The sequence below is a fragment of the Melozone crissalis genome, unplaced genomic scaffold (genome assembly GCF_028551555.1).
Source record: "Melozone crissalis strain CALT ecotype California unplaced genomic scaffold, PUWL_Pcris_2 ptg000058l_1, whole genome shotgun sequence".
Taxonomy (NCBI): domain Eukaryota; kingdom Metazoa; phylum Chordata; class Aves; order Passeriformes; family Passerellidae; genus Melozone; species Melozone crissalis.
In genome coordinates this window covers 1-17,401 of record NW_026535836.1, presented here as the reverse complement: position 1 = coordinate 17,401, position 17,401 = coordinate 1, and the positions used below count along the sequence as shown (strand labels likewise).

The window sequence follows — 17,401 nt, the reverse complement described above, 5'->3', positions numbered from 1 at the left end:
AGCACTTTGGGGACGCAGTCTGGGGTGCTGTCACCTTGAGCTGTCACTGGGTGACAAAAGGGCATTTTGCTTTGTAAGGAGTGAGATTCCTTGGTTGATGCCTGAATTTGTACAGCCAGATTTGCTTTGCAATGTTAGGGTGCAATGAAATAAATACAGATCATCACAAATTTTTAGCATAGTCCAGTATTGATTCCCTGACAGTGACTCTTTGGGAGTGGTCTACCAGGAGGGCAAATAGGCCAGAATTTCAAAAGGGCAAATGGAGAAAAAAACTCATGTCCCAGAGAGCATGTCAGTATGCTGAAGCACCTAGCTGGGAGTTTATTTGTTCTTTGTTTGAAGTGACTTTGTACTCCCATTCCACGTAATTATAGGGTTTTTATTTAGTCAAGGAACTTCTTGAAACCTCACACATTTGTTGTGTCTGTAAATTCTGCCGAGTCCCTTGCTCAGTTTAACATATCCTGCTTTTTAAAGTTTTATTATTGTTATTAGATCTCCTTTTGTTCTTACACAGTGAAACATGGGCAAATGGAACGTTTTGGTCTATCTTACCTTCCTCTATTCTGTTTCTTTTTCACATTCAGTGATTCTTCCAGTTAGCCCTAAAAGGCAGCACTCTGTATTGTGCTTGCCTTCCCCCTCCATGAGGGGATTGAATGAGTGTGGATACCTTTACTGTGGCCACACTGTGAAGCCTCTGGGTAAGGGTTGTTCCCTGATGCAGTAAACATGAGCTGAGGAGAGCAGGGTAAATTAAAAAGAAAAGGTGGGGAATTGTTCTCTGGCTGCTACAGAGGTCTCCCGCACTGGGCTCTGTGTGAAGCCTCACTGAGGCTCAGCAGGGGCCCAGCTTTGAGCCAGGATCGTGCAAAACACCCAAGCTCCTCTGCCCTCCTGTGAAAAAGATGTGTTGTTGTCACTCCCATGAATGTTTTCAACAAGAGGAAGGGTGTGATGTGTGGTGTTGTGAGGTCTCCCCAGGATGAGGTGAGAGATGAGAATTGACTCCATGTTCTCAGAAGGCTGATTTATTATTTTATGATATTATATTATTAATTTAATATTAATATTAATATTAATTTAATATTAATTTAATATTAATTTAATATTAATTTAATATTAACATAATATTAAAGGAAATGCTATACTAAAACTATACTAAAAAAAGAGAAACGATACATCAGAAGGCTAGACAAGAATGATAATGAAAGCTCGTGATTGACTCAGAGAGTCTGACACAGCTGATGGTGAGTGGTCATTAATTAAAAACAATTCACATGTTTGGATAAACAATCTCCAGCTACATTCCAGAGGAGCAAAACATGGAGAAACTGAGGTTTCTCATCTTCCCAGGAGAAGAAATCCTGGTGAAGGGATTTTTCAGAAAATATCACGGTGACAGTGATGCTTGTCCCCGCCCTGCAGCTTGCCCTACATTGTAGCGGTGAAGTCTGTGACGCACAGGGCGATGCCCCCACGCCTAGGGTACAACAGGGCTCAAGACGTCTGTTCTGGATTCCAGATTCACAGCACCGGCATCTGCTCCTGCACTGTGAGTAACCCTGCAGGGCCCAGCTGTGCCCCCTGCCCTGTCCCCCTGCCCTGGGGCTGTCACCTCGCCTGAGCTGAGACTCCAAAAAAGGAGTTCAGTCTGGGTGTGTGTGGAGTCTGCCTTGCCCAGCTTTGGCCAATCTGACTGTTAGAAATGAGCCCTGAACCCCGACCCCTCCAGACTTCTAAAACACACCCCTAGAGGATGTGCATTGCACTGGCCTCTGGCGGTGTGTCTGTCTTTCCGCTGACTACAGAGGCCAAGGAATTAGTTCAAATTAAATTCATCGCTTGCACTTTCATATGCCAGGAATCTCACAATCTGATTCCCATCTCTGGACCCATGGCCAATCTTCTTTGCCATGGGAAGGCTAAAACTTTTCCATTTAAGAAAACACATTTCTGAAAACTTTCAGCAGCGCTTGATGGCTGCAGTTCCTTTTTTGGGGCAGCAGGTTTGCTCACAGAGCACACATATTTGATATGTTATACACAAGTGTTTCTTGCTGCACTGCTCTGTACATTTACCTGCAGATGCTGGAGGGCCTGGGAGCAGAGAGGAAACCAGATCACTGGGGTGCTGTAAAAAGGCATGCTTTTTGCAAATTATTGCCTTCAGTTTCACAAGCACTGTGTGCTTCTATTCACATCCATGAAAGCTATGGTACTCATCCAGGCTCTGCAAAAAAATGGCTAGCTTGCAATCCATAGGCTTTTTTGTTTCGTTTACTTTTGTACAAACAGGTCTGCTACTTCCTTCCGTTATCATCACAAACTACGTCCTTCCTAACTGCAGATAAGGTTACTGACGCATCAAGCTCAGTCAAAGACACTGCGTTGGCCTGTATCAAGTTCTTAGAGGAGAAATACTTGGAGGAATGGGCGCAAAGAACTGTGAAGGGACGTTTAAGCAGTGTGATATAATTGTGATTGAAATTCCTGCAGTCCTCTTCCCCTTTTAAAAATGTGCTTTGATTATTACTAAATGAACATACACCCCTTATCTCAGTCTCCACAGCAGCACCAAGAAATCTAAAATGTGACCTCTAATCACTGTATTGTTTGGCAATATTTTATTAAAAATAATCACCTGTACAAATAAATAAAATAAAATATCCCCACAAAATTTAGTTTCCCATATTTGTTTTTTGCTGCAAGAAAAATATGTGAGGGAAGGTCAGGGTGCACTTCTCCAGTAATACTGGTGGATGCAGGAACTCTGTTTGGAGTTGGTTTCTTAATTTTTCTGTTTAATATCCACCAGGTTTTTTCTTTTTACAAAGAAAAGTTTACTCCCAGCTCACCAAGGCATGGAAACACTGCAGATTTTTGAGCATTTTCTTTGAAAAATAAGTAAGTAAACTAAGAAAGCTTCTCACTTGCTCTCCAATTCCTTAGGGGTGTGTTTCACCAGAGGTTTCAGAGGAAGGGCTGGATTCTGTTAGTGAACACACTGAAATGACCCAGTGTGCATGACCAATTAGGTTAATCGCAGATAATTACCACTACAACCATCAGGAACTGCACCCCAAGCCCAGCAGCCCACAGGGCTGATCTGAAGCTTCACAAGACTGCTCAAGCTGGAACATATGGAGGAATAAGTTCATTATTCCTAAAAGGAAAAGTCAAAACCAAACCAGAATCCAACAAGAGCCTTTAGAAAACACCCACAATTCCTTTAATAAAGCAGCCACTTGCTGTGCTCCTGTTGCTCCCAGCTTTACAGTGCACCAGGCAAGTTTGGGAGGCAAACCGGGAAAATGAGGGGAGACAGAAAACCAACAGTTCCTCTGCAGCTCGCTTGATTTTCTGGATCCGCTCTCTGTCGTCAGCACTGGAGTGCAGCAGCACAGGAGAACTCTTTGAGAGGCCGGAGCCTTCAGAAAGTGACAACCTTGGGTCACTTGGGCCGCGCTCTCTGCGGCGCCGGCGCGGCCATGACATCCTCGTGGTCCGCGCTCAGGCCGGGGATCCAGTGCCCGACAGTCACCTGCTCTGCAGGGCACAGGAGAGCGGTGCCAGGCCAGCCCTGCCCCCTGCACGGCCTGGGCTGAGCCCCAGCAGGGCAGCACACCCAGCACTGCACACATTGGCTCATAAACAATTTCAGCTGCTGAGTGGCCTCCTCTGAGAACACAGCTGGAGATTTACCAGGTCACCCTTCACTGTCCCCAGGTGAGACCCCACCTGCAGAGCTGCATAGCTCTGGAGGAGCCTTGGGGCTGCTGTGGGGCAGGGCTGGGACCCCAAAGTCTGTGCTGGGCCCAAAGCCCAGAGCCCCGTGCTGGGCCCAGAGCCCAGAGCCCCTTGCTGGGCCCAGAGCCCAGAGCCCCTTGCTGGGCCCAGAGCCCCGTGCTGGGCCCAGAGCCCAGAGCCCAGAGCCCCGTGCTGGGCCCAGAGCCCAGAGTCCCGTGCTGGGCCCAGAGCCCAGAGCCCCGTGCTGGGCCCAGAGCCCCGTGTTGGGCTCAGAGCCCCTTGCTGGGCCCAGAGCCCAGAGCCCGGAGCCCAGAGCCCTGTGCTGGGCCCAGAGCCCAAAGCCCAAAGCCCAGAGCCCCGTGCTGGGCCCAGAGCCCAGAGCCCCGTGCTGGGCCCAGAGCCCAGAGCCCTGTGCTGGGCCCAGAGCCCAAAGCCCAAAGCCCAGAGCCCCGTGCTGGGCCCAGAGCCCCGTGCTGGGCTCAGAGCCCCTTGCTGGGCCCAGAGCCCAGAGCCCGGAGCCCAGAGCCCTCTGCTGGGCCCAGAGCCCAAAGCCCAAAGCCCAGAGCCCTGTGCTGGGCCCAGAGCCCAGAGCCCAGAGCCCCGTGCTGGGCCCAGAGCCCCATGCTGGGCCCAGAGCCCAGAGCCCCTTGCTGGGCCCAGAGCCGCTTGCTGGGCTCAGAGCCCAAAGCTCAGAGCCCCGTGCTGGGCCCAGAGCCCAGAGCCTCGTGCTGGGCTCAGAGCCCAGAGCCCCTTGCTGGGCCCAGAGCCCCGTGCTGGGCCCAGAGCCCAGAGCCCAGAGCCCCGTGCTGGGCCCAGAGCCCAGAGTCCCGTGCTGGGCCCAGAGCCCAGAGCCCCGTGCTGGGCCCAGAGCCCCGTGTTGGGCTCAGAGCCCCTTGCTGGGCCCAGAGCCCAGAGCCCAGAGCCCAAAGCCCAGAGCCCCGTGCTGGGCCCAGAGCCCAGAGCCCTCTGCTGGGCCCAGAGCCCAAAGCCCAAAGCCCAGAGCCCTGTGCTGGGCCCAGAGCCCAGAGCCCAGAGCCCCGTGCTGGGCCCAGAGCCCCATGCTGGGCCCAGAGCCCAGAGCCCCTTGCTGGGCCCAGAGCCGCTTGCTGGGCTCAGAGCCCAAAGCTCAGAGCCCCGTGCTGGGCCCAGAGCCCAGAGCCTCGTGCTGGGCTCAGAGCCCAGAGCCCCTTGCTGGGCCCAGAGCCCCGTGCTGGGCCCAGAGCCCAGAGCCCAGAGCCCCGTGCTGGGCCCAGAGCCCAGAGTCCCGTGCTGGGCCCAGAGCCCAGAGCCCCGTGCTGGGCCCAGAGCCCCGTGTTGGGCTCAGAGCCCCTTGCTGGGCCCAGAGCCCAGAGCCCAGAGCCCAAAGCCCAGAGCCCCGTGCTGGGCCCAGAGCCCAGAGCCCTGTGCTGGGCCCAGAGCCCAAAGCCCAAAGCCCAGAGCCCCGTGCTGGGCCCAGAGCCCCGTGCTGGGCTCAGAGCCCCTTGCTGGGCCCAGAGCCCGGAGCCCAGAGCCCTGTGCTGGGCCCAGAGCCCAAAGCCCAAAGCCCAGAGCCCCGTGCTGGGCCCAGAGCCCCGTGCTGGGCTCAGAGCCCCTTGCTGGGCCCAGAGCCCAGAGCCCCGTGCTGGGGCCAGAGCCCAGAGCCCTGTGCTGGGCCCAGAGCCCAAAGCCCAAAGCCCAGAGCCCCGTGCTGGGCCCAGAGCCCCGTGCTGGGCTCAGAGCCCCTTGCTGGGCCCAGAGCCCAGAGCCCGGAGCCCAGAGCCCTGTGCTGGGCCCAGAGCCCAGAACCCAAAGCCCAGAGCCCTGTGCTGGGCCCAGAGCCCCGTGCTGGGCTCAGAGCCCCTTGCTGGGCCCAGAGCCCAGAGCCCCGTGCTGGGGCCAGAGCCCCGTGCTGGGCTCAGAGCCCCTTGCTGGGCCCAGAGCCCAGAGCCCGGAGCCCAGAGCCCTCTGCTGGGCCCAGAGCCCAGAACCCAAAGCCCAGAGCCCTGTGCTGGGCCCAGAGCCCAGAGCCCAGAGCCCCGTGCTGGGCCCAGAGCCCCATGCTGGGCCCAGAGCCCAGAGCCCCTTGCTGGGCCCAGAGCCCCTTGCTGGGCTCAGAGCCCAAAGCTCAGAGTCCCGTGCTGGGCTCAGAGCCCAGAGCCCCGTGCTGGGCCCAGAGCCCAGAGCCCAAAGCCCAGAGCCCAGAGCCCAGAGCCCCGTGCTGGGCCCAGAGCCCAGAGCCCCGTGCTGGGCCCAGAGCCCCGTGCTGGGGCCGGAGCCCCGTGCTGGGCTCAGAGCCCCTTGCTGGGCCCAGAGCCCAGAGCCCCGTGCTGGGGCCAGAGCCCCGTGCTAGGCTCAGAGCCCCTTGCTGGGCCCAGAGCCCAGAGCCCGGAGCCCAGAGCCCTGTGCTGGGCCCAGAGCCCAAAGCCCAAAGCCCAGAGCCCCGTGCTGGGCCCAGAGCCCCGTGCTGGGCTCAGAGCCCCTTGCTGGGCCCAGAGCCCAGAGCCCGGAGCCCAGAGCCCTCTGCTGGGCCCAGAGCCCAAAGCCCAAAGCCCAGAGCCCCGTGCTGGGCCCAGAGCCCAAAGCCCAGAGCCCCGTGCTGGGCCCAGAGCCCCGTGCTGGGCCCAGAGCCCAGAGCCCCGTGCTGGGCTCAGAGCCCAGAGCCCAAAGCCCAGAGCCCAAAGCCCAGAGCCCCGTGCTGGGCCCAGAGCCCCATGCTGGGCCCAGAGCCCAGAGCCCCTTGCTGGGCCCAGAGCCCCTTGCTGGGCTCAGAGCCCAAAGCTCAGAGCCCCGTGCTGGGCCCAGAGCCCAGAGCCCCGTGCTGGGCTCAGAGCCCAGAGCCCAAAGCCCAGAGCCCACAGCCCAGAGCCCCATGCTGGGCCCAGAGCCCAGAGCCCCGTGCTGGGCCCAGAGCCCAGAGCCCAAAGCCCGGAGCCCCGTGCTGGGCCCAGAGCCCAGAGCCCAGAGCCCCATGCTGGGCCCAGAGCCCAGAGCCCCGTGCTGGGCCCAGAGCCCAGAGCCCCATGCTGGGCCCAGAGCCCAGAGCCCAAAGCCCAGAGCCCGGAGCCCAGAGCCCCGTGCTGGGCCCAGAGCCCAGAGCCCAGAGCCCAGAGCCCCATGCTGGGCCCAGAGCCCAAAGCCCAAAGCCCAGAGCCCAGAGCCCAGAGCCCCGTGCTGGGCCCAGAGCCCAGAGCCCAGAGCCCCATGCTGGGCCCAGAGCCCAGAGCCCAAAGCCCAGAGCCCCGTGCTGGGCCCAGAGCCCCATGCTGGGCCCAGAGCCCAGAGCCCAAAGCCCAGAGCCCAGAGCCCAGAGCCCCGTGCTGGGCCCAGAGCCCAGAGCCCAGAGCCTCGTGCTGGGCCCAGAGCCTGATCCCCCCCATTTACAGGCACTTCGTGAACAACAAAAAGGCAAAACTGAAAGAGCACCCCCCAGTTTTGATTAAAAATTTAGATTCCGGACAAGTAGAAGGACCATACAATCTTATGGGGAGAGGGATTTCCATGTATTTCCACAGGTGGAGGGCTCAAGTGGGTTCCAGCGAAGAACCCACGCATTGGAGCCCGCTGACGCCCCCACATCAGCCAGAGACTCCGTGAGGGGAAACCAGGAAGCAAGCACCCAGACTTGAACTGCGCAGAGTCATCAGGAGAAAATGATCTGCCAGAAACAGCTCAAGAAAAGAATGGACTTTTATCATTTGTGCGAATGCATGTTGCTTTTATTCTTTTGTTTTAGTTGTTGTAGTGAAGCTTTACCTGTAAATCAACCAAAGACGAATGTCTGGGTTGCTTTAGCCAAGTCCGCGGGCTCTGATACCATCTGTCTATCTGACACAAGCCCTGACAAACCCTTCTCAACCTGTGTAGTTGGAGTACCTTTCCCAGAAGGTTTTGATAATGTTACATTTCAGAAATATTGGCCATATGATGATCATCATGTATCTCCAACTCCCAGCCAGAAACACCAAACTTATATCGATAATTCTAAAGTTGATAAATCTGACCTTCAAGAGCTAGAAATCCTAGGCTCATTAACTATGGATATCTGTTACTTCTTTCATTTCCTAGGAGAAGGTGGCCCTCATTTAAATGTTACCCCGTATCACCCAGCTTATAGCAATATGACTTCTTGGTGTAATCAAACCAAGCTTCTTATGTACGATGAACCTCATGCAGATCATCTTAACAAACTTCCAGTTCGATTCCCTAGAGGAATCTGGCTCATCTGTGGAGACAGGGCCTGGCAAGGTATACCCTCAAAAATAGATGGAGGCCCTTGTGCCTTGGGACAACTTACAATAATTGCTCCCAGTGTCAAAGAGGTAGTCAAAAAGAAAAGCAGAGAGATTAGGTCCTCCTGGGGACATCAATATGAAAGCAACTGTGATAGTGATTTTCACCCCTGGAACTCTGGAAAATCAATTGTTGCAAGCATTTTTTTACCTCTGTGGGCTTCCTCAGCTGCATTGACACAATTAATCAAGTTAGGGTGTTGGCTCAGCAAAGAAGTAAATGCCACCTCTACTGCCATTAGTGACTTGTCGACAGATGAAGAGGCAATCAGACATGCCACTTTACAAAACAGAGCTGCCATTGATTTTCTTTTAGTAGCACATGGGCATGGTTGTGAAGATTTTGAAGGATTATGTTGTATGAACTTATCTGATCATTCTGTTTCCATCCATAAACAGCTACAAGACCCGAAGGATTTAGCTAACCAAATTACAGTAGATGACCCATCTTGGCTGGACAGTTTGCTTGATGGTTGGAACTTGGCACCTTGGCTAAAGGAACTCTGTAAAATAGGCTTGATTATTCTAATAGTAATAATTGTAGTTTTAGTAGCAGTACCCTGTATAGTTCAGTGTGTGCAAAGAATTACGAGTAAGAAAGTGTCCAATATTTCAGTTGTTGATCAGAACGGGGGAGATGTTGGTGAGGATGGAACAGGAAAGCCTTATAAATATGATTGCCTGGCAAAAGATTTTGAGAATATAGAAACTATAAGTGAGATTGAAATGAAAGCAAGTTTTGAGATCCCTTAGTTACTGAACAACTGGAAAACAATGGTGTAGCCAGCCGAAGGTAATCCCCTCTTGATGAAACAATGCCCTCTGCAAGCAGGCAGGTCCAAGGGTCAGAGCAGACCCTGCAGCTTGGCAGATGGGGCCCAAAGAGTAAGATTTAGGGTTTAAAATGTAACACAGTACGGTAATGTAGTGATTCTTATAGATTGTATGGAAATGTTACAGGACATGCATGCTGTAGTAGATTGGTTGATGAGAATCTGAATATTCAACACTAAAGATGATTTATTGTCGGAGGAAGGAGACCCAGACACCAGTTGGTTCATCCAAGTCCAATTTATTGATCGAATACGGCGGGTTAAATATAGTTCTTAATAAGCTTCATACATATTGCAAAAGTTGAGCTCAGGATTGGTTAGTTACATATCAGCAACTACACCTACTTCTACATTCTTGTGCTTATTCTTCTGTTACATTCTGCAGATATTCAGGACTACTCTCACCTCCCTTTCCTCATGTTGCAGCAAGGCCATCCGGCATTGTTGCCTGTCAGCAGTCACTGAATCAGAGACTGCTGACCTCCCTTTCAAGCTTAACCAGCGGCATTAAGTCAGTATGGCCTTTCTCAGCTAACCAACTCTTAATAAAATCCTCCACAATTTATTGTAACGGAACTTTGCGCTCTTCCTCCGCTCTTTCTCTTCTCTTTTCGCGCTCACCTCTGCACTTCTTCACCCCCTCCTTTCTACATGCTCTCTGCTCTTAAACCTTTAATTCTCTTACACTTTAGGCCTCTCTTCTCTCGGGCCTGCTCCGAGCTGCGGCTGGCAGCTCCCAGCAGGGCCCTGCACCCACGCCCTTTGTAATAAACCGATAGTTCCATGACCTGGCTGCAGAGATCTCTCGTCTCCGTCCGTCCCGACCGTGCGCGACCCCCGTCACTCCAACAGACTCCCCTACAGGCTACAGTCTGGTTTGTTTTTCTGCAGGTATTTCTTGTGAATCTTTTAAGAAACCCGATTGCAAATAATGCTGTAGTCAAAGGGAGGTTGGCATGCCCTGTGCTTTCCATTTCTTTTAGTGTGTGTTTGATGTCACTGAGCCCAGTGTGATCAAATTAATTTCCCATGCACTGCAGGAACAGCCAGTATTTATCCTTACAGCCTTTCTTTGCCTTGCCTGTTTCCCCTCAGACACCACGATGTATTCCACGGAGCGCTCGGAGCGCTTTAAGCCGTGCAAGGACAAGGACCTGGCATATTGTCTCAACGAGGGGGAATGTTTTGTGATCGAAACCCTGACGGGATCCCACAAACACTGCCAGTAAGTCACCTGCCAGAATGTGCCAGAAAGGCCTTCTGCCTCTGGGAGGAAGCATTAGGAAAAAAAAAACCAAAAACATTCAGTTGCAGAATGTTGGAAAGCAATGGAATTTTTTTTCCTCCAGTTTGACTGCATCCCTCACAGCTGGTGGGTTTTTTACTAGTCTGTGGTAATCATCAATAGAAATATGTAGATACAAGAAGCAACATTTTGATCTTATCATAGATAAGAAAAATCTTCAATGTTCTATTTTCTAATAATGTAAGGATTCCTGTTTCATTTTGTTGGGTTTTTTACATATGAAAGTCCTATATTCCCCTACATACCAGAAGCATCCTTTATTTTGGGTACTCCAGGTACAGTATTTGACAATAGCTATATGTGCTGTTAATTGAGAGAGAGGAAGGGCTAGTAGTCTTAAGAATTAGGGTTTCTTAAGTGTAATTACTGAGGGATGAAATGGACTGTGATAGCCATCTGAACCTGCTCTATAGCTGTTGGACACTTCTATACTCCCGAACTTCTGCTATTATGTGAGGCCATCTTGAATGTATTGAAAATATCAGAAAAGAAAGCCAGATCATTTATTATTATTTAGCCATGGAGGCCAATAAAAAAGAGTGATATGCAGAAGGAATACTGCAGTGTCTTCCTAAAGATGAGGATTTTAACACGCATATCCACCAGACCCCAATTATTTAGGCAATTTTTTAAACAGAAGAGCAGGTTTCCATTTTGGACTACTTGTGACCTAATTTACTCCTATGATACTGTGTATGGCACACAAAAGGTGTATCTGAGATACACTTGTATCACTTGGGCACTCATATGCCCCAATTCTAATTTGAACACCTAAACGTATGGAGAACTCTAGCAAAAATAATAAAAAGTGTCAAGGACAGAAGATTTCCTGAAGGATTCGGGATTTGAGCTGCTAAGTCCCAAAAAAAGCAGAAAAACAAAGTTGCAAAGTCACATGTGCCTGGCTTGAAAATGGAAATTTATGAATTTAGAGATTGGTGAAATTCTGCTTATCATCAGAAGAATCTTTCCAAGATTTTCACTTTTTTATACAACACTGGTGATTTTTCCCATTCAGTTGTGTATGGTTCAGTGATCATTCATTTCCCTTCTTTATGTTTTTGTATGGCATGCTTAAATTAAATATTATGATTCATTTGTTGTGGAAAATGTATGTCTTTTTCTACTTCCATCATAATACACAGTTTTGTTTATTTGGTTTTTTTTCCTCAAAGCAGATGAGTTTTTTTGGTCTTTCTTAGAAATGTCATGAGCTGTTAAGGGAATTATATCACTCAATTATTTAACTGTTTCTATAGTCAGTATATTGAAACTGAGCAAAAATGCTATAAAATAGCAGAGAAAATTGATGTATATGAGAATTTTTAAATTGGCTAATAAATTTAGTAGCTAACCTCTTTAAACAGACTGGTTTTGTAAACTGTGGGTTACATTTTAAAAAATTGGCAGGAGATATCTCTTAAGAGCTACATTTTTTTGTTGTTGTTGTTGACTTTCAGGATCTTTCCTATTGTCTTTGCCAAATTCTCATTTATTTCCTGTGATTCTGATAGCGCAGCCTGGCGAATGGTTAGAAGTTTTCCACCCAAGCTTTCCCCTGTTAACTCAGCAAGCTAGAATGTTGACTTTTCATTCTTTCCATCAGAGTGAAATTTTCCCAGCACCTTCCTTGTGTTATCCTCCCATAGGGAAGCAGCAGTATCTCTGGGAGTCCCTTGGCTCCCCTGTGTTTGAAGTTTTTCTTGCCTGTACAAGTTTCAGGCACTGGCACATCCTCTGGGAATTAAACATCTTTTTTTATGGTGGGTACTTTGAATGGTACAACACCAAAAGACCCATACAAGGCAATGATTTTCATATAGCAAAAGATAAATTCTAAAATTTAAAGGGTGATTAGTTGTAGTACTTTGTTTAGTTTTGTAAGGACCAGTTGGAAGGTGACTTTTCCTTTTATAAGGCTGCCAACCCTTCATGCACCATAGCGTGCCCCGATACCCTTTGTCCCTTTATTACCTGTGAAGATCCATTGATGTACAATCGTTTTCCACCTTGGAGTGGCTGATCTGTTAGGTCCTGTCTTACTTTAGTTTGATAGTTTATAACCTCTAGGCAATTATGTATTAATTCCTCATCTGGTTCTCCATAGAAAATCTGGGCAAGGTTGAGTTGGCTACTCACAATTAGCTCTAAACCATTGTCTCTTAAGAATGCTTCATACTTTAGCACTGAGGAATCAGTGAGCCATTTCTCAGCCTTTTGGCTCAGGATACTCCTTACTGAGTTTGGGATATATATTTTCAATTTTCCCCCAACAGGTTAATTTTTTGCTTTCTGCTAAGAGTAGGGCAGTCACTGCCACAGCCTGAATGCAAGTTGGCCACCCCTGGCTAACAGGGTCTAGTAATTTTGATAAATAGGCCACTGGTTTCCTGGATCCTCCCCAGTCCTGGGCTAATATTCCATGTGCTACCCCTTATTTTATATCCACAAACAGATAGAAGGGTTTGTCTAAGGCAGGAAGACTCAGTGCCAGTGCACTACTTTTTGCTTTAAAAGCTTCAAACTTTGTTCATCATCTTTTTCCCACCTAATCTCTTCTTCAACTAACTTTTCATACAAGAATTGGACAGCCTGTGTGTATCCTTCAATCCATAGCCCACAATATCCCAACAGACCTAAAATCCTTCTGACTTCCCTCTTAATTTTTGGCCTTGGGAGTGAGACTAACCCCATAATTCTCTCAGGGTTCAGCCGCCAGCTCCCTTGACAAATCACATGTCCTAGGAATTTTACTTCCCACTCTACAAATTCAAGTTTCCCTTTTGATACCTGAAGTCCTTGGTCCCTCAGAAAATTTAACAATACTATAGTGGATTCCCAAACTTCTTTTTCTTCCTGTCCTGAGAAAAGCAAATAATTTACACATTGGATGAGCTTTATCTCAGGTTTGATGGAGAAGAGCTGTATTACTTCTCCTAGGGCTTGACCGAAGAGGTTTGGGGAGTCGGAAAACCCTTGGGGTAACCTAGTCCACCGAAGCTGTTGCTTCCTCCCGGAATCAGGGTCCTCCCATTCAAAGGTAAATATATCCCACTTTTCTCTGCCAGTAGACATGCCTAAAAAGCATCTTTTAGGTCTACCACACTGAACCACTGCTGTGCTGGGGGGATATTACTCAGTAGTGTAGAGGGGTTAGGCACTACTAGGTACGGATTCACTGTTCTTTTGTTCACTTCTCTCAAATCTTGAACAAGCCTGTAAGTCCCATCTGACTTCTTTACTGGTAATATGGGTGTATTATGAGGGATATAGATGGTTCTAAGGTCCTATCCTCAAGTAGGTCCTGGATCAGTGGCTGCAATCCTTGTCTCCCTTCCAGGGAGAGTGGATATTGTCGTACCCAAACTGGATGGTTCTCATTAACTACTTTTATTACTATAGCTTTCATGTTCAATTTACCTCAGTTTTTTGGTTTTGCCCACACCATCTCATGAATTTTGTCCTCATCTTCTTCCCTTAATTGGAGAAGATTAACTACCATTCTCCCTTCCTCTGGAAGCATTCCAATGTCAAACTGCACCTGTAAATGCCATCCTAATAAATTTCACCCTGCTTCTGGAACTAATAGAATTAGTCCCCAATTCCTTTTTTTTTATTTATTCAAATAAAAAAGATTTATCCTTTATAACTGTGGCTTTGAACCCTTCCCCTTTAGTACCTACTACTTGCACAGTATCTTGACCCTTTTTGCATCCTTTTGGGATTCTACAAACAGAAGATCTTTCAGCCTCCATGTCTACTAAGAATTCAAATGCTTCCTCCTGAGGATCTATTTTTAAAGTTATCAAGGGCTCCTGATGGTATCCTGTCCCCAGGAAGTAGAGCCCCTGACACCCCCTAGTCTTCCACTTCTCCTTTTTGCTCAATCTCATAGACCCTCAGCTCATTTTCCTTGTGGGGGCAATTCTTTCTGATATGCCCACTCTCTTTACAGTAAAACCAAACTGGTCATAGGTTCCCCTGTTTCCCAAACTCTCCTTTTTGTGCCCAGACCCAAGGAGCTGCATCCCCCCTCCATCTATCTTCCTGCACTCTGAATCCTCCTATCTTACCAGGGTTGTTCTTTACATGCTGCTTTCCTTCCCTGATGGCAGTTACCATTACTTTGGCTTTTGCCTTGGCCTTCTCTTAGTCCCTTTTTACATACACCTTCTGTGCTTCCCTTAAAAGATTCTCTAACCTCCTTTCTTGCCAACCATCTAACTTTTCTAACTTTCTCCTATATCTGGCCAGGTATGAGTGACAAAATTTATCTTCAGTAAGATCTGTCTGGCCACTGTGTCAGGATCAACTCCTGAATACTGCCTTATATTTTTCCTCAACCTTTCTAAACCCTCTGTGGGGGTTTCTTCCCTCTTTTGCTGCTCATTGAGAACCTCATGGGCATTTGGGCATTTTGGTCAAGTGGAGCTGCTTCTTTGATGCCTCTTATAATCAATGTTCTATATTCCTCCATGTCTTGCCTACCCCCAGTGCTGTTGTGGTCCCAGGTGGGGTTCACTATGGGCATTTTCAGATAGATGTAGAAGGAGGGGTGGCATATGGAGTACCAGCCCCAGGTGGTCCTTGCACATGCTCCCTTTCCCATATCCATATCCCAGCTTCCCAGATCCTCTGTCTTCTGGTGTGAATAGCATGGTGATTATTGATTGCATCTCTTCCCATGTATAAATATTGGGCCCCAGAAACTGATCTAACTGTTCCACTAATCCAGCGAGGTCCTCTAGTAATCTTTTCAATTATTTCTTGAACATTCTCACATCAGAAGAACTGAGAGGCACGATTACAAATCTAATTCCTCCCTGCATCCCACACAGGGGTACTTCCCTCAGGGGATATAATCCCACTGCTTGGTTCCCATCCCTTGACCTGCTTTCCTCTCATTGTGCCACCCTCTTTCTGGTGTTTTGACAAGGCCCATCAGGGGGTAGGGGAGGTGTATCTACGGCTATTGGAGGTGGAGGGGGGGAGTGTTCTAATGGGTTCCATTCTTTATTTTCTGATACCTTAAACATGCTCACCTTTGAGGGTGAACTCTCCCTCACACAGCAGGCAGCATAGTCAGTCTCTTCCTGATTGAATGGCTTCTTAGCTCTTACATGGATGTTTAATGCCTGACACATCCGTCCTTCATCTGACCCATATCTCAGCCAGTATACATGATTGCTCCTAATTTCCCTTCTGGTCCATTCTACCATCCACTACTGAATCATTTTGAGCTCATCCTTATCCCTGGTATTTGGGTCGTATTTCCTTCCCAGTGGGCCATCTGGGGGTATACCTATTGGTACCTGTTCAATTTCTACTCCTCCCCCAAGGGGATTCTCTATTTGCCCACAGTCCCATCCTGACTGGCTGATCACAGGCCCTGCTCGGACAGAGCCCACCTTTCCAACCACAGGCCCTCTGGACAGAGCCTGCCTCTCTCAGAAGGGAAAAGGAAAGGAGGGGTGGGAAAAAAGAAACAAAGAAAGGAGGAAAGAGAAGGAAAGGGAAGAGAGAGATAAAACCCAAAACACTCTACATCTCTTTTGACAAGTAAAAATAAAAAAACCCTTATGATTGAAGGGCTTCCGTATCACTGGATTGGTCCCTGCCCTTTCTCTCCTCCTCAGTTCAATGCTCTGGTCCCACGGTCGCACTCTGCTCCCTGTTCTGCCTGCCACATCTCAGCTATGGCCTGCCCCTGGCCCAATTTGCCTTGGCAGCTGCAGTCCCACCCCTGGCCCAACCTGGCTCGGCTTCGGCAACTCCGCAGGCCCCAATTCGACTCAGCGGCTTCCATCCCGCTTCTGACCCAACTAGGTTCAGGTTCAGTGGCTCCCCCATCCCAATTCAACTTGGAGGCTCTGCCCGCCCCAGTTCGGCTCGGCAGATGTGGTCCTGCCCCTGGCCTGACTCGGCTCAGCCTCAGCGGCTCCACCTGCCCTGATTTGGTTCGGCTCAGCAGCCGGCCCAGCCCGACCCTCTCGGTTTGGCGGCTCTGCCCTGACGTGACTTGGCTTGGTGGCCGGATTGCCCCGACCCCCTTGGCTCAGCAGCACAGAAACTGTTGCAGCGGCTCCTGGGTGACCCCTGCAGCAAACCCCTTGGCGGTCACCCGGCTTCCAGCCCAGCTTCGGCTGGCCCTGGAAATTACAGCGCTGGCTGTGCCCCAGAGGCTGCCCCCACTCTGAGCACTGCATGAGCCACCGTGCCATGTGGAGCTCACCGGCTCCCTTGGTGTGTGCTGGATGGGAATCCCGCTGTGAATCCCCATCCCGGCACAAACAGGGTTTCCCTGATGGGTGAACCCTGCTCCCAAGTCCCCACAAACCCTTCAATCCTATGTGTCCCGCCAGCAATGGGGTCCTTGTCTATGGGATGCCTGGTCTCCTCCCCTGCCATGCGTTCCGCTGTTCCTTTTTCCTCTCTACTGTCCAATATCCTGACGCTTCAAGGGACGAGGACGGATCCAGTATATAAATAAGGTGAAGCTCACTTTCGTACACTGGAATTATGGAGTCACAATCTGGCCAAAAATAGTTATGTGGACGGTGCTCACCCCTCTTCCCCTCTTTTCTTTATCCAGTCTCCTGGTGTCTTTGGGCTTACAACCTGCAACCATTGGTGGAACTGGGAGAGTCCAACAGACTCCACCCAATCTGTGGTGGGGGGCCCCCCTTTTGAAAACTCCTAAGGACACCAGGTGTATTTCCTGGACAAGTCCACATTTGTGGGAAATGATGCTCACTTCCAAAAATTTAAAAGGATTATTAAAACCTAATCAAAAAATACAAAAGAAGAAAGAACACAGAAAATATTATGGCACCGGGAGCAAAGGATTTTTTCCCACCATGTGCTTGCCCACACAATGGATGTTTCGCCCTTTAACCCTTTAGCCCCTCTCAAAATCTTGTTAATCAACTCTTTCTTCGCTGTCCAGTGGTGGAGGTCAGTTCCTCACGTCTTGATTGACAGTCAGGTGTTGCCATAGTACCAAGCCAACCCTCCCAAATACCCCGACTACCAGGTAACCCTGTGATAACAACACTAAGGGAGGTAAAACATAACTACAAATCTATAAAACTTGTCTTAACATATCCATAATATCTGCCTTTTAATTGTGAGACTCAACTATCATATTACTCATCTATCCCTGAGTAATATCTATCACATCTATCTATCACATCACTGAGTAACATCTATCACAACTATTTCAAAACTGCTTTCTGTTTCAC

General features: G+C 49.6%; 1 protein-coding gene across 1 annotated transcript in view; it reads left to right on the top strand.

Annotated features, from left to right (window-relative positions):
* LOC128944335 (acetyl-coenzyme A thioesterase-like) overlaps nucleotides 1-10,079 on the top strand; it is a gene marked incomplete at its 3' end in the record, with an annotated part of 28,854 nt that extends 18,775 nt beyond the window's left edge. The window contains exons 14-17 of the mRNA XM_054287518.1: nucleotides 1,432-1,558; nucleotides 2,302-2,470; nucleotides 3,390-3,542; nucleotides 9,950-10,079. Of these exons, the coding sequence (XP_054143493.1) occupies nucleotides 1,432-1,558; nucleotides 2,302-2,470; nucleotides 3,390-3,542; nucleotides 9,950-10,079 (579 nt within the window). The remainder of the gene's footprint in view (nucleotides 1-1,431; nucleotides 1,559-2,301; nucleotides 2,471-3,389; nucleotides 3,543-9,949) is intronic.
* Between the last annotated feature and the right edge of the window lie 7,322 nt (nucleotides 10,080-17,401).